We start from the raw sequence: 16,930 nt of genomic DNA, 5'->3' as shown, positions 1-16,930 counted from the left end.
CTATAATTCTTAAAATAATTGTTATGTTTTTTGTGAACGTTTATCGTGAGTAATTTAGTAAATTCACCGGAAGTGTTCGGTGGGATTGCTAGTCACATGCTAATGTAAAAAGCTGTTTTTTGATATAAATATGAACTTGATTGAACAAAACATGCATGTATTGTATAACATAATGTCCTAGGATTGTCATCTGATGAAGATCATCAAAGGTTAGTGCTGCATTTAGCTGTGGTTTGGGTTTATGTGACATTATATGCTAGCTTGAAAAATGTGTGTCTGATTATTTCTGGCTGGGTACTCTGCTGACATAATCTAATGTTTTGCTTTCATTGTAAAGCCTTTTTGAAATCGGACAGTGTGGTTTGATTAACGAGAGTCTTGTCTTTAAAATGGTGTAAAGTAGTCATATGTTTGAGAAATTGAAGTAATGGCATTTCTAAGGTATTTGAATATTGCGCCACGGGATTACACTGGCTGTTGAGTAGGTGGGATGCAAGCGTCCCACTGGTAACTAGTTGAAACCATAATTACTTTAGCACCTGACACAGTGCTGCAGTTCATTTGGTACCCGTAGTGGTGTCTCCTTTTGACGTTATGTGGGTAAAAAGTTGTTTTATAAATCTATTAACACACTCACACACACATACTGTACCAAGCAGCTATCTGAGGTTTGGACAGTTCTTTATTTCCCTTTTATAAGGCTGCTGGGTCTCCCCATAGTGGATATACATATACTGTATGTACAGGAGACTGCTATACTGGAGTTACACTGAGAGATAGGGCTGGGAGAGGGTCCACATTACACATTAGACTTCAAGAAACAACACTGATGGAGCCTCATCTCCAGGGAGCAGAATTTAGCAGAGAGAAAGAGAGAGATGTGGGTAACAGCACAAGAGAATGGGGGAGGAGAGGAGGGGGGGATGTTGCAGCCCAATAGCCTTGAGAGAGGCTGGATGACTGCCTAATAACTTAACACTAGAAAATAACATACAGATTTCACGCACAGTGCATCTTTAAATAGGTTACGTGGAGAACCGCTTACCATAAATATCTGTATTTTCAGGAACCAACATATATAAAAATAATAAAATAAAAAATCATTGTTCAGTCTTAAATTTGTTTTCTTTTTTTTCTATTTGTCTTTTATTCCGCCCTTTTGCGATTTGTTCCTTCCTTCTTTCCTTTCTTCCGTCTGCCTCTGAGGAGACGGAAACGAGAAAACTAATCCAATCAAAAATAGCACAATATGAATTAGTAAAAAACGAATGAACGGAGCACAACAGTCAAACCATCACAAAAAGAACACAGACACACTGAACAGAACAGCAAGAACACAGTACTTTTTTTTAGCATCCTTATCACTGTTATGATCCTCATCATCATCATCAGCTTCCTCAGGTACTGGCGCGAAGCAGAGGAATTTTCAGCTGATCTTGGAAGCATCCAGCTAGCCCAGCTCCCTGGCATAGAGTTGGAAAGGGGGCTCACTCCCCATCTTTGCCATTATCAATTCTGTGACAGTGTGCTCTCTATCCAACTCTATGCTCCCTGGTCATTACTGATTTCTCGGAATAACTTCACAGTGTGGTAGTAGTAGGACTAGGAGGTGGGTAGGATGGGGTGACGGGGAAAGCCAGGAGGTATCATCATCATCATCGTATCGCAACTGGAACAGGGAATCATCATATCATAATAACCATGTACAGCAACGATTAGAAAACAACTAGAAACCCGAAAGTTCATGAAAAGTCAACAAAATGGTTGCCTTTGTTGCTCCGTCACGTCTCCTTCCTTCCCATCATATGGGGGTGGGGAAGGCTTCTGACTGGTTACAGCGTACACTGATGGGATGGGCCCATGTCTGGCAGAGTGAGGATTGGAAGGTTGGAGAGGGAGGGAGTGTGGTCCAAGGCTGACTGGAATCCATTGGCTGGTGGGTGGGACTCAACAGGGTGATATGTCATCAGGAGAAAGGAATGTGGTTGGTTGGTAGGTCATATGTGTGATTGGCAGGTCGTAGGACGAATCCTCTTCTCAGAGGTTAGGCACGATGTTGTAGCAGTGCCCGCCTCTTCCGGCTGTAGTAGTGGCGTAGGCCGGTCTGTCTGGCAAAGTTCATCATATAGTTTTGTTTACGAGTGCTGTAGGGAGACAAAGACAGTGAGAGAGAGGAGAAAGAGAGTGGGAGGAAGAGAGGAGGGAGACCATTAGTGACCAGGAAGTGGTATTAACAGTATCCACAGACTCACTCATGCAGACACCCTCTTACATGTACACACATACACTCTCATATGCAAGCTCACACACTTCTAGATCCATGCTGGCATTTTCAGTTGGGTTTCACCCATAACCTCAAACACTCAAAAATGATATTCGATTTAGCGAAAGGTGGACTGTTTCTTTAAGATGTGCATTACTTACTGAATATTGAAATGTGTATGTGACCATCATCTTATAGGTGAACAATATTGTATGTATTGACACATTCTCAATGGCAGTATCATAAGCAGACAGGTCAACAGGACAAGACATTGAACAACACAAAACTAGAGGACACAAGACTAGCTAGAGAGCTACAGACATGGTCACAGACATTATCTACAGATGTGGTCGGGTTCTGGGGTTTTCTAACTCTGACCATGGTTATAAGGATCTAAGGAAGGAGAGTGTTTGAGGTCAGAGTTCGTAGAGTAACAGCCATCATATCACTTGGAAAAACAAATCAAAGTAATAAAGGTGGAGGGGATTGAGGGAGGGAGGAGATACATTGAAAGAGAAGGTAATTAGTCGCAAAAAGATGCTGTGATTGCTTAGCCTGTCATTGCATCATCTGTCCAGCGGGAGGTGCCAGTATGCCTGGAGTGCATCCAGTGGCCTCTGCAAAGCTGGGGGGTCGGGAGGTGTGTGGTGGAGGGGTGTGGTTGAAGGTCGGAGGGTGGCAGAAACTGGGATGGGGTCGAGGGTGTGTTGGGGTGCTTTGCTAACTAAAATGGGATGTCTGTCTGGCCGCTTCTGTTTTTTCAATTTTTTTCTCATTAACAAAAGCGAAGGACAGTATGGCGGGAGCTCCAAATTCAGAGAAGGTTGTGGTCCATGGACCGGCAGCCATGGAGGTGGGGGGGAGCTTTGCAACGGTGGATTTAAAAAGTCATGCAAGGACTTGGATGGAGGAGGTTACTCTAATGATGATGATCGGGGCTGATGAGTTTTAGGTCCTTAGTGGTGTCTAACGATCTGAAGTTATGCCATTATGCTCTATATTCTAGTGTGTGTTGGGTTTAATTAATATAATGATGTTAGATGTTCAGGTTAGAATGAAGAGGTAAGTGTGTTACCCATATTACAGTGCCTGAACTGTGTAACTTGTGTGGCAGTGTCATCCTCAGAGTGTGCTACGTGTCTAGGATCTGCACACATGTAACCACATTAAACCAAAGCCATACTTAAAACACAATGGCTGCAAGTGCGCAACAGACATTGATATAGTGATGCATTATATCACACAAATACACATAAACATGAAGCAGACCAATTGAGATCTTCAGAAAAGCTATATATTTTACATTTTGAGAGACCTGCTTCCTCAAATGATTTATCTGTATTGTCTGAACTATAGCTCTGTCTGTGTGTCATGGATGGGCCTTGAAAAGAGCCTGCACCTGGTTTATGATAGTGGGTGTCCTGTGCCTCTGTGGAAGTGGGGTGGGGGGATTCAGGTGAAGGAGATGCTGACAGAAAAGGGGGTCAGAGGTGTAGCTGAAGGGTGAGGGGGTGTCACAGGAGGGGAGAGGCGGAAGACTTACCTGACTCTACAGCAATGCCACAGGGAGCAGAATACAGAAGAGAGCAGAGGTTAGAGCGCGAGAGGGGAGGATGGGGTGGAGGGGGGTGCTGCAGGCTCGCAGAAAGTTCTGGGGGGGCAGGAACCCCGGCCGCCTGGGGAGGCGAAGGGAGCCAGGGAGGAGGGAGAGAGGGGGTAGGGGGGTAGAGAAAGAAAGAGGGAGCAGGAAGTATCCAGAGAGAGGTAGAGCAAAAGAGAAGAAGGAATAGGGGAGTGAGAGAGAAGCAAAAGTGACCAAGGATGTAGAGAGAAAGAGAGAGCGATAGACAATAACAGATGGAAATGGAGGAGTGAAAGAGAAAGAGAGGACCAATCCGTCCATTATGCACCAGAGAGAACGAGAGAGGGAGTAATAGGGAAAAAATGTATATTGGAAGGAAGAGGAAGGAGGAGATGGAGCAATGATAAGACATGAGGTAGCAGAATAGCATTAGCGGAGGCAGAGGAAGAAGCGTTGGAAGGGGAGGAGGTAGGTGGAGGAAAAGGAGGAATATGGTCACACATGTTAGTGATTGTAAGGCCAGGGAGGAGAGGCACGGGATGACGATTGAAACAATTGAAAAGGAGGAGAGGAGTGTGAGGAGTGGTGGTGGAACAGAGACACAGAAATAAAAGAGAAGTGTGAGGATCACGTACAGTTATTCTGTTCAGCAGACACTGTTGTTGAATGTTGAAAACCAGCAATGGGAGTGGGAGAGTGGGAGTGGAGGAGTGCAGGTCGAGGCCAAACGAAACCAGGGACAGCTCATGTAAGGACTGTGTGTATTGTGTACTGTATGTGTGTGCTTTGCCGTGATGTAAGACAGATATCATATAAACCTAAACAGTGAATATTTGTACTATATTGGGTATTTGTTGTTTGCCAACTGATGACACCAGCACTGACAGGACCTACTTAGTGAACAACATGGTGGACATCAAGCCTATACATACACATTCTGTCACTTATGTAAAACATTTGCAATGCATTGGCCACTAATGACATTCAATAGCATCTTATGCAGCCTGGTCTCATAGACTAGACGTAACATAGCAAAAGCAAATCCAACACTGTCACGTTCGTCATAATAATGATCGGACCAAGGCGCAGCGTGAGTAGCGTTCCACATAATTTATTACAAAGTTAAACTTTAGAAAAATACAAAACAAATAAAGAATAAACGAACTGTGACTACAATGCAACTACACATAAACAATATCCCATAACCCCCAAGTGAAAAACAAGCTACTTAAGTATGATCCCCAATTAGAGACAACGATTACCAGCTGCCTCTAATTGGGAATCATACAAATCAACCAAACATAGAAAAACTAAACTAGAACCCCACATAGAAAATAATAACTAGACAAACCCCCAGTCACGCCCTGACCTACTCTAACATAGAAAATAAGAGGACGTGGTCAGGTCAGGACGTGACAAACACTCAATGTGTTACGTTTGTTATGGTTACGTAAGACAGAAGGCTACTTATGGCAAAAATGAATGTAAGGTGGTTGGTCAGGGTGGATGGGTAGCCATATAACATGAATGTCCAGCAACCCGAAGGTTGCGTGTTCAAATCTCATCATGGACAATTTTAGCTTATCAGCAACTACTTACTACATTTGAGATACTTTGCAACTACTTAGCATGTTAGCTAATCCTTCCTCTAACCCTAACCTTCACATTTTAACCTAACTCCCAACCTTAACACGAACCTTAACGCCTAGACTTAGCGTTAGCCACCTAACCACCTAGCTAACGTTAGCCACAAAAAACGGGAATTCATAACATGTCATACATTTTGCAAATTCGTAACATATTGTACAAATTGTAATGTATAACGTTTGTTTGAATTGCAATTCGTAACATATCATATGAATTACACTGAGTGTACAAAACATTAGGAACACAACAGACTGGCAGATTGAGCCTAAAAACGGGGCGGTTTGGATAACAGCCTGGGGGATTGTTTGGGGAATGAGGAACCAGGGGTTACTAGGATGGTTGGAGATACTCACAGAACTACTTCCACATGGTCCAGCGCCCACTGGTCATGTCCCACACCGTCGTGACGCGGCTGCCACCACCGCAGCTCCACCCCTTTAACTCTCGCCTCTCTGTGAAAGTTAGAGGTCAGAGATTAAGAATAGCTGTGGGTCTTTCTCAATTATTATTTTTTTGATCACTCATGTCCTCTCTACCTAGCTTAAAACAAATGTTCCCACAACTTTAATGAACGTTCCCTTAAGCATTATTAGGTCATATCTAACGTTTTCATAGGAATGTTCCAGTGACGTGCAATAACTGTTTCCAAGAGACCATTCCCTTAATGTCAAACAGAGCTTACCCAGATCGTGGTTACCATGTTCTTAGAATATTCAATAGTAATGCTCTAGACACGTTTTATTGTAACTTTGCAAGAACATTCCTGTGTCCAGTTTTCTAAGGGTCAGGAGAATATTCCATCAACGTCCCACCAAACATACACAGAACATAGTTACCATCTTCTCAAAATATATGAATGTTTTAGACACATTTCATGGGAGCGTTGCAAGAACATTCCTGTGTCCAGTTTTCTTTTTTCATCATTATACAGAGTATTAGGAAAGTATTCAGACTCCTTCCCGTTTTCCACATTTTGTTACGTTACAGCCTTATTCTAAAATGGATTCAATTAAATGTTTTCCTCATCAATCTTCAGTGACTGGGAGACTAGTCAGGATCGAGAGACCTGCAGAGAAGGATCTGCAGAGAAGAATGGGAGAATTGTTGTGTTAGCTAATCCAAGTTTATCAGTCTCAACGTCAACAGTGAAAAGGCAACTCCGGAATGCTAGCCTTCTAGGCAGAGTTGCAAAGAAAAAGCCATATCTCAGTCTGGCCAATAATAAGAAAAGATTAAGATGGGAAAAAGAACACAGACACTGGACAGAAGAACTATGCCTAAAAGGTCAGCATCCTGGAGTCGCCTCTTCACTGTTGATGTTGAGACTGGTGTTTTGCGAGTACTATTTAATGAAGCTGCCAGTTGAAGATTTGTGAGGCATCTGTTTCTCAAACTAGACACTCTAATGTACTTGTCTTCTTGCTTAGTTGTGCACCGGGGCCTCACACTCCTCTTTCTATTCTGGTTAGAGCCAGTTTGCACTGTTCTGTGAAGGGAGTAGTACACAGCGTTGTACGAGATCTTCAGTTTCTTGGCAATTTCTCGCATGGATTAGCCTTCATTTCTCAGAACAAGAAAAGACTGACGAATTTCAGAAGAAATCGAACCCACAAATGCTGATGCTCCAGATACTCAACTAGTCTAAAGAAGGACAGTTGTATTGCTTCTTTAATCAGCACAACAGTTTTCAGCTGTGCTAACATAATTGCAAAAGGGTTTTCTAATGATCAATTAGCCTTTTAAAATGATAAACTTGGATTAGCTAACACAACGTGCCATTGGAACACAGGAGTGATGGTTGCTGATAATAGGCCTCCGTACGCCTATGTAGATATGCCATAAATAATATGCCGTTTACAGCTACAAAAGTAATTTACAACATTAACAATGTCTACACTGTATTTCTGATCAATTTGATGTTATTTTAATGGACAAAAAATGTGCTTTGTTGAAAGTACACAGAAGAAAAAATATTTTATGGATCATAGAGATTCAGGAGTAACATTAGAACAGGGTAAAATGCCTCAGCAACATTAGAGCACTATACAGAAAGTCCTTGCTGAAATGAGTAAATCAAATCAATGATGTGAGAGTAGTCAGATTAACTGATAACTGACACAGACATTGTGGCGTAGTAGAAATATTGGAATGCAGTGAACCAAGAGATTGTGAGTTCAAATCACAAGTGAGGACATGATGAATAATAATTACTGTGTTCCTAACTTTGCCAACAGAGCAAGAGCTGTGTATGGATCAGTGGTTCATTAATCAGAGCCAACAGTAACAAGGCGTGATGTGCAATGAGAACATTTCTTTGGGACCATCAGGTGACTTCCTGACAACTGATACACTGCAACGTTCCCACGAAACATGTCTAGAACATTAATAAATTGTATGTTTGTGATGGGACGTAGATGGAATTTTGTCCTAACCCTCAGAAAACTACACACAAGAATGTTCGTGAAACGTTCCAATGAAACGTGTCTAGAACATTAATATTGGATATAACCTTTATTGGAAGGAAAAACATCTCTGTATGAATAGGTTCACTCACAGTGGGATGTTGTAGGACACTCTCTGGGCCTTGATGAAGTCTTTGGGCTGGTGCTGGGCGATCACGTGCCAGCTAACTCCATTATTGACAGTGTACTGTAGCAGCACAGCTCTGTCCACTGTGTCAGGCTGGTCCAGGGCTGTGTTACAACTGTCTGTCTGGGACACACTACCTATCTGCAGGACGAACATGATCTTACTGTGGGTGGGGGAGAGCGAGAGAGAAAAAAATTGTAAGATTGCCTTGGTATTTTTGTCCTAGCAAATTTAGGCTCCAAGTTTTCCATCTTAGTCCTGCTGTATATTGACCTCTCATTGGCCTTGGCTAGGATTAGCTAGGCTAGGATGAGCTAGAATAGGCTTCATGCCATAGGGGGCACGTGCCACCACAGATTTGTGCTGTTCGTTTTTTTAAATCTGTAATACTACTAGCCACAGCAATTTTATGAAGTTGGCTTTAGCTAGCCCAGATACGTTCCCAATCTCCGAACCATCTACCAAGAAGACATTTCAGGCTATCAATCAAGAGTAGCTAGCTTTTCTAACTGTCTTAGCCTCACTAGGGTAGGGGGCACTATTTTCACCTCCGGATGAAAAGCGTGCTCAAAATAAACTGCCTGCTACTCAGGCCCAGAAGCTAGGATATGTATATGGATAGAAAACACTCTGAAGTTTCCAAAACTGTTATAATAATGCCTGTGAGTATAACAGAACTGATATGGCAGGCAAAAACCTAAGAAAAGTCCATCCAGGAACTGGGATTTTTATGTTTGTAGTTTTCTATTGAATGCCATTCCAGTATCCATTGACTTAGGACTCAAATTGCACTTCCTATGGCTTCCACTAGATGTTAACAGTCTTTAGAAATTGTTTCAGGCTTGTATTCTGAACTCACTTTGAACGAGTGAACACTGCAGTGTCCCAGATGTTTTTCATGCGCGTGACCGAGATCACGCCTTTCTTGTTTTCCTTTTATATTGATGAAGCTATTGTCCGGTTGAAATGTTATTCATTATTATGACTAAAAACAACCTGAGAATTGATTATAAACATCGTTTGACATGTTTCTACGAACTTTACTGATACTTTTTGGATTTTTCGTCTGTCTGTTGTGACTGCCTTTGAGCCTGTGGATTACTGAACAAAACGCGTAAACAAAACGGTTTTTGGATATAAAGAGGGACTTTATCGAACAAAACAAACAAACAAACATTTATTGAGTAAATGGGAGTCTTGTGAGTGCAACCATATGAAGATCATCAAAGGTAAGGGATTCATTTTATCACTATTTCTGACTTCTGTAACTCCTCTACTTGGCTGGTAACTGTTTGTAATGATTTGTCTGCTGGGCGCTGTTCTCAGATAATCGCATGTTATGCTTTCGCCATAAAGCCTTTTTGAAATCTGACACTGTGGTTGGATTAACAAGAACTAAATCTTTAAACCAATGTATAACACTTGTTTGTTTTATGAATTTTTATAACGAGTATTTCTGGTTTTGAATTTGGCGCTAGGCAATTTTACTGGATGTTGACCAGGTGGGACGGTAGCGTCCCACACCCCCTAGAGAGTTTAAATGGCGTGCCTGCTGGCAAGGTTGGTTAGACTTTAGAAAAGCAAGCAATAACTAAAAAAAGTAAAAACCGTCAGCTGGATACAGACAGTTCAAGAGGTGTGCTTAGACATGCAGAAAAATACATTTTTGACATAGAATTAAGCATAATGATTTTGGCTCTTGATTGCAGGAAAAAGCTGCTTCAGGTGTTTGAAAAATACTAAATTCTCCACCGCCCAGCCATCCTCACGTACTTTGTGCCCCCTTTTTGGGGTGCATGACGCCCCTGTTCAGTACTTGTCTCATGTGAGTTCCAGAGGCTTGGTCTGCCTCATTTTACAGCTACTGTACAGTATAACATTGTACTGTATAATGAGCATCTCTCACTGTCCCTTTAGTAGTTGGCAAGACTAGGCTAGTACAGCACAATCCATTGTCCAGCCCTACCTGGCTCGTGTCAGGTCGAGTGGCTTGGTGACAGCTTGCCTCATCTTACAGCCGTTGAAGTAGAGCGAGTCACCGTGGGCGTGGGGAGAGAGCTGACCACACCCACTTCCCACCCCGCCACCCTGGATGAGTTGCCAGCTCTCCTCTGACATGCTGCCTGACTCAAAGTTATCCTTTATGGAGCTGGGTAGGTCACTGCCGGACAGGGAGCAGTCATCACCTGGGAGAGGGAGGAGAGAACGAAAGGGTGGTTTATTTAGATTGTGGTGCTGCAGAGTTGGGGTCCATTAAAGAATATATTTATATATTTGATTGAAAAGCAATGAGGATTTGGAATTTCAGTTTACTTCGATAATTGACTGAATTGAAATGGAATTGACCCCAACCGTGTGACGCTACATTTTAGATGAGTGACAGTTGGAACACTCCTAACATTTGAATGCATAAAGAATAAAGTTTAACCAAGATGAATGCTAGCTGTCAGTCTTACTTATTAAAGGGAACATTGTACTGGCCCCTACGGTTAGTGCAGGGGTTACCAACCTTTTTGAAACTGAGAGCTACTTCATGGGTACTGAGTCATACAAAGGGCTACCAGTTTGATACACTCTTCTGAAATAACAAATTTGCTCAGTTTGCCTTTAGTTATACGTTATTAATAATGATCAATGATACTCATCTATGTGAAGACACTGATCACGTTAATAATTTCTCACAATAATTATCAACAATGACAATAAGGTGGGAAACAGATATCAATATTCAGCACTTTAATCTCAGTAATTGTTAAATTTTCAGATGATCACTTACATCACTACATTTCATAGGAAAAATGTCACATTTTCACTAGCCATTGACAAACCCTTTTAACAAATCATGAACTGTTTCAAAAAGTTATCAATTATGTAATGTTAGAAAAATCTATTTATTTTTAAATAAATCTTGTCACATTTTGAACTAATGACCAAATCTGCTGCATTTTTTAACACACTTTTAAATTGAACACAATTCTTCAATATTTTAATTCAACTTCACCATGGCACTGCCATGTTGCCACTGACAACATCTGGTATCTGTTTTTTTGTTAGTGGGAAGACTGGCATTGCATGCTGTTCACCAGTGTATTGTAATCTGGTGTGTAACTTGACACTGCAATTGTGAGTGAGTCTTTCAGATGTGCATCAGTGAGGCGTGTTCTGTGTTTGTTCTTGATGAAGTTCATGTCAGAAAACGCTGATTCACAGAGATAGGTTGAACCAAACAGGCTAGCAACCTTCATAGCTGCTGTGCATACTCCACTGTACTTCTCTGTGTCAAACAAGGCACCAAAAGTTTGGTGCAGCCTGGTAGGCTTTGAGGTGGAGGTCATTTTGCAATGTTATGATTTCAATCTCCACTTAGTTGCTCAGCAAAGAATGTTGTGTCCACATTCATGAAAGGATTGGAAATGAACGACACTCATGGCTCAAGCTGATGAAGGTCACAAAACCTATTCTCAAACTCTTGCCCAAGTCTGTTTATGACTTCACAGTACTTTTCTGCAACTTTGTCAAATGTCTCAGATGCAGAAGCATTGTCTTTCAGCACCGATAGCACAGAGGGAAAGTGCAGCACCTTTTTTTCTGTAAATCCAGAGAAAATGTTCATCTTGGCTTTAAATGCATTTAAAGCACTTATCAGATCAACAACAGTCATACCTTTGCCTTGCAGCTTACAGTTCAAGTCGTTTAGTTTCCCAGTAATGTCCGTCAAAAATGTAAGGTCAAGTGTCCACTCTGTGTCCTCTTGCAGTGAGACGTCTTCGCCTTTGGACTGCTTGAACTCTTTGATTTCACCCAAAAGTGACAAAAAACGAAGTAAAACTCGTCCTCTGCTGAGCCATCGGATTTCTGTGTGTAGCAGCAGGTCACCATATTCAGCTGACATCTCCTCCAATAGCACCTTGAAAATCCTGTGCTGTTTTGCTTTGGAGCGGATGTTGTTTATGATTTCTACAACGGGAGTCATCACGTGCTTAAAGCCGATCACTTTTGCACATAACGCCTGCTGGTGAATGATGCAGTGGTAATGCAGAAATTTTGGGAAGTCTGGGTCACTTTTACAGTGAGCGATGAAACCTGTATGTCGGCCGATCATAGCAGGAGCCCCGTCTGTAGTCACTGCTACCAGCTTTTCCAATGGTACCTTTTCTGCACAAAAAACTCCTTCACCGTGTTATAAATGCCAACTCCCCTCGTAGTTGTCTTTAAGGGCAGTAGTGCCAGGAGTTCTTCTCTTGTGGAGAAATCTTCAAACACCATTCGGATAAAAACTAACAGCTGCGCTATAATGCTGCTGTCCATGGACTCGTTGCACTGCTGCTAAACCAGCTGCACTTCGCCAGATCCCGGTCCAGCTCATCGGCCAAGTTACCAGACATAGCTGACACTCGTCTAACCATCGTAGATGCACCCAGTTGGACGTCGGAGAGAGTGGAGATTAGATCGGTTCCATTTTTCTCATCTTTAAGTACAGTGTTAGCAATTATCATCATTGCTTCTTTGACAACTTCTCCGTCTGTTAATGCCTTCTTCTTGATCAGAAAATGTGTAGCTCTAAACGAGACTTTGGTTGCTTTTTGTGCTTTTTTTGACTTTTTCGCCGTCCTCGTGAAAAAAGACTGTTGCTTACCCAAAGCTGCCTTTAGCTCACAGGCTTTTTCTGCCTGTAGTGAACTTCCCGGTGGGTAGTTAGCATGGTCGCTTTTGTGACACGTAGTGAAGTGTCTCTCCACATTGTGCCGCTTTGCCGTCGCCACAGTCGCCCCGCAAATGAGACACAAATGAGACACACGCAGGTTTCTTTCACAGTCGTAAAAAATAATTCCTCCTCCCAATCGTTGTGAAAGTGATAAGTTTTCTTCCTTTTTTCTGCCATGTTTTTGGGACAAGAAACTGCATTCAGCTACCATCTTCGCTGCGCCGGTTAGCTTACTCTCCACGAGCACTGTTTTTTTCACGCGCACAATGCTGACCTTTGAACTAGAGTAGGTCAGAGTTCACCTAAACTTATCTAAACTCATGTATAATGAAAATATTTTTAAGATATTGTCATTTTTAAATATATATAAATGCAAGTGTGATTAAAAAGAATAGCAACTAGTGAATTGTGCTATTTTTAGACCAGGCCTGCGTAGCGACTCATGTGGTCCCTGGGGGCGACCTGGTGCCCGCGGGCACCGTGTTGGTGACCCCTGGGTTAGAGTTTGTGTGGTACTCAGTCAGACCCACCATGGTGTCCCTCATCACAGATACAGACCAATCCGCTAGTACAGTAACCATGACCACTACACAGCCCTGGGCACGCCTCCCCAATGTACATGTGGTCCACCCCCCAGCCATGACGCTCGCCAACGCCCTCCTTCTGGATCCAACGGAACTGCGTGGCACTGCAGGAGAAGGGTGAGTGTGAGAGAGAAAAAGAGTTATAGAGCTGTGACAAGAAAGAGCGGAACTGAGAGAGAAACCCTTTACAGACACAAATGTTCCTTATAGAAGCTCGTTGATAACAGCCTTGATCACCCTTCAGACACAGAAATAAAATGCTGGTTCAGAAGCTTCTCTTCTCTTTTAGAGAATTGTTCTGCTCCTGCATGGAATGCTCACATTTAGTTACCCACAACAAACATCATTAGCCAGTTTGTTACCTTGCTAGCTTAGTGAGTGGCAAAAGGCTAATTTGCAAAAGCGGTCCTACCCTGAGGAGACGTGGTCAGGCAGCTGGACTGTGACTCTGGTCCAGGTAGAGCTGTTGACAGGACTGTAGATGGTAGATTCATGGAACATGAAGGGAGAGCAGCCCACGTTGTTCACAGAGGAGGGAAGACACTCTGACTGGACCAGCTGCCATGAGTCAGACCTGGAGAGAAGAGAGGGAAGGAAGAAAGAGGATTGTATTGTAAACTGCTCTAATTCTTAAATGTTGGAAGGGTGCCCTCCACCAAGGTTATGGATGTGAATCAGATCTGGCCAGTCCAGAAGAGTCCAGCATCTTTTTATGAACCATTCCTGGGCGCTTTTAGATGTGGGTTTGGGGTCGTTGTCCTGCTGGAAGATCCACAATGTTCAATGGAGACCCCATTTCTGGACACTGAGTTGAACATTGACTTAAAAACACCTGATAATCTGCTGATTTTATGATACCTTGCACATGTTCAAGGACTCCAGTACCAGAAGCATCAAAGCAACCCCGCAGCATTACAAAACCTCCCACATCTTCGATTGTAGGGAGGCTATTATTTTCATTGAATGCTTCATTTGGTCGTCAGTAAACACAGCGTTGATCTGCATTGCCAAATAACTCAAAGTTTGTTTAATTGGTCCACAGAAATGTTTTCCCTGTCCGGCCGTTGTTGTAAAAATCGGACCAAAATGCAGCGTGGTTTGGGTTCATCGTCTTTATTACGTGAACCAGCAAAAAAAGAATAAAGAACAAAAACTAACGTGAAGATATGCAGTGCTCAAGGCAACTATACACAAACAAGATCCCACCACCAACAGGTGGGAAAAGCTGACCAAATATGATCCCCAATCACAGACAATGATAGACAGCTGCCTCTGATTGGGAACCATACCAAGCCAACCTAGAAATAAAGAAACTAGAATGCCCACCCTATTCACACCCCGACCTAACCAAAATAGAGAATAAAGGATTTCCAAGGTCAGGGCGTGACATTCCCAGGATTTAGGCTTGCTCAGTTGAGTTTGAGAAGTTCACGCTCACACACTTTTTCACTCATCATTTGCTGCTGTTACTCTGTTCTTTATTTTACTCTTCTTATTATATATCCTGATGTCTAGTCACTTTACCCTGCCTTCATGTACATACAGTGATTACGGAAAATATTCAGACCCCTTGACTTTTTCCACATTTTGTTACCTTACAGCATTATTCTAAAATGGATGACATTTATTTTTTCCCGTCAACAATCTACACACAATACCCAATAATCTCAAAACAAAAACATGTTTTTAGATTTTTTTGTAAATGTATTAAAAAACAACTGAAATAGTACATTTACATAAGTATTCAGACCCTTTACTCAGTAATTTGTTGAAGCACCTTTGGCAGTGATTACAGCACATTGATCTGGTGCTGGTACTCCCTGTGTATTGTATTGTTTATTTTATTTTACTCATTTTGTGTTTCGATTTTATTTTGAAACGATCTATTGTTGAGAAAAGCTTGTAAGCATACATTTCACCGTAAAGTCTACTGTAGCTCTGTTGAAGGTAATGGGTCTGCATTCAGGACAACAACCCCAAACACTCATCAAAAGCACCCTGGAATGGTTCAAGAAACTGGAGTTGCCAGTGAAGAGTCCAGATCTGAATCCCATCCATAACCTATGGCGAGAGCTGAAAACAGCAGTTGGTGGAGGGCACCCTTCCAGCCTGGAAGGATTAGAGCAGATTCTGCACAAAAAAAGTGCTAGCTCCAGGGTGCCAATATTTCTGTCCAAGCCATTTGTCTTCATTTTCTAAATTAAAATTGTAAACTTAAATTTACAAAAATAAAATCCATTAACATGGTGTGGTGACAAATTTGAGAAGAAATAGGGAATTATTTAAGAAAATGGAAGGGTGCCAATATATTTGTCCCAGCACTGTAAGTTAGCACATAGGAAGAAATCTATCCTACCTGGCATCCTTCCTGTACTGCAGGAGGACAGAATGGTGGTCTTCACAGCTGTCTGCCTCACAGCCCACCACAATCTACATACAGCGAGACAGAGAGAGTCACAAGTAAGTTTTGGGGTTCCACAGGGATCGATTCTTGGACCTCTATGTTTGTAGATTATGATAATGATTTTAAACTGTCAAATGTAGCCATGTTGTAAATGCTAAGAGGTAGCACCTTGAACTATAGAATTTAGCCAGTCTATAAGTGCTTGAACGATACCTTGAACTGTAGGATGTATCCAGGCTGTACTATAAGCTCTCGGGTGGCTAGGATGTTGTGTGTTTTGTCCTGGTTCTTGTTGGGCCAGTAGAGGTGGAAGGATGGGTTGCCACAAAACCCAGCCGTACGCACCGCGTTGGGATAGAAGCTCCAGCTCTCCTCATGGGACACACCCTCTGGGAGAGAGAGAGAGAGAGGATCCAGAAGATTTCAGAATATTATTCAAGAGAGATAAGGAGAGTAAAATGGCAAGCTTAAGACACCTTCACAATCAACAACAGGACAAAACAGAGCCCAGATTCATCTTTACACTTTCACCTCCCATTCCATGTCAGAAGTGTTTCAGCACAAACTATCTACCATCATCAAAGATGTCCAGCATGGTGGAGGGATTAATGTTATGTTTTGTTATCCAATATTACGTTATTCTATGCTGTGTTTACCGTCATCGAAGGTGTCGAGCAGGGTGGAGGGGTTGATGTCAGACCCTCCCACCAGGATATTGTCTATAGCCCACTGAGCACGCTCCAGCCCGGGTGATGCCAGACCGGAGGAGACAGAGAAGGGCTGCCACCACCGCAGCCGCGTGGTGTTAGACAGCGCCCCCTCTGGTAAAACAATGTAATCACGCCTTACAGACGCGTACTTCAGATAGTCCATCTCATGAAGCAGGGTCCATGACACACCTGGGGGGGCATGAATGAAATCTCAGGGGGGAAAAAATCCTCTATTTTTCATCAGTGTACTAAAGATTACATCTACTACAAACGAAACTTTACATCAGTTTACTACTGTTTAGTACAGTTTATGACAGTTTACCTCCGTCTTTGGAGTAGTCCAGCAGCACTCCCTCTTTGCGACAGGTAGGGCGATGGCACATGGTCATGTTGTCTTCACTTCCTATCCTGGCCCAGTACTCTACAAACCTGATCATAAAACACAG

At 42.5% G+C, this 16,930-nt stretch overlaps 1 protein-coding gene across 2 annotated transcripts in view; it reads right to left on the bottom strand.

Annotated features, from left to right (window-relative positions):
• Nucleotides 1-664: 664 nt before the first annotated feature.
• The window catches only part of LOC115152436 (reelin), a 292,154-nt gene continuing 275,888 nt past the window's right edge, over nt 665-16,930 (bottom strand). For both annotated transcript variants that reach the window (XM_029697314.1, XM_029697315.1), the window contains exons 58-67: nt 16,807-16,913; nt 16,431-16,673; nt 15,988-16,163; nt 15,727-15,800; nt 13,783-13,944; nt 13,317-13,474; nt 10,048-10,267; nt 8,047-8,244; nt 5,846-5,944; nt 665-2,144 (exon numbers count right to left, since the gene is read on the bottom strand). In XM_029697314.1, coding sequence (XP_029553174.1) covers nt 2,045-2,144; nt 5,846-5,944; nt 8,047-8,244; nt 10,048-10,267; nt 13,317-13,474; nt 13,783-13,944; nt 15,727-15,800; nt 15,988-16,163; nt 16,431-16,673; nt 16,807-16,913 — 1,537 coding nt within the window. In that variant the 3' untranslated portion in view covers nt 665-2,044. The remainder of the gene's footprint in view (nt 2,145-5,845; nt 5,945-8,046; nt 8,245-10,047; nt 10,268-13,316; nt 13,475-13,782; nt 13,945-15,726; nt 15,801-15,987; nt 16,164-16,430; nt 16,674-16,806; nt 16,914-16,930) is intronic.

This window comes from Salmo trutta, chromosome 17, assembly GCF_901001165.1.
Source record: "Salmo trutta chromosome 17, fSalTru1.1, whole genome shotgun sequence".
Classification (NCBI taxonomy): Eukaryota; Metazoa; Chordata; class Actinopteri; order Salmoniformes; family Salmonidae; genus Salmo; species Salmo trutta.
The sequence above is the reverse complement of the archived record's forward strand: the minus strand, read 5'-3'. Positions and strand labels throughout refer to the sequence as shown.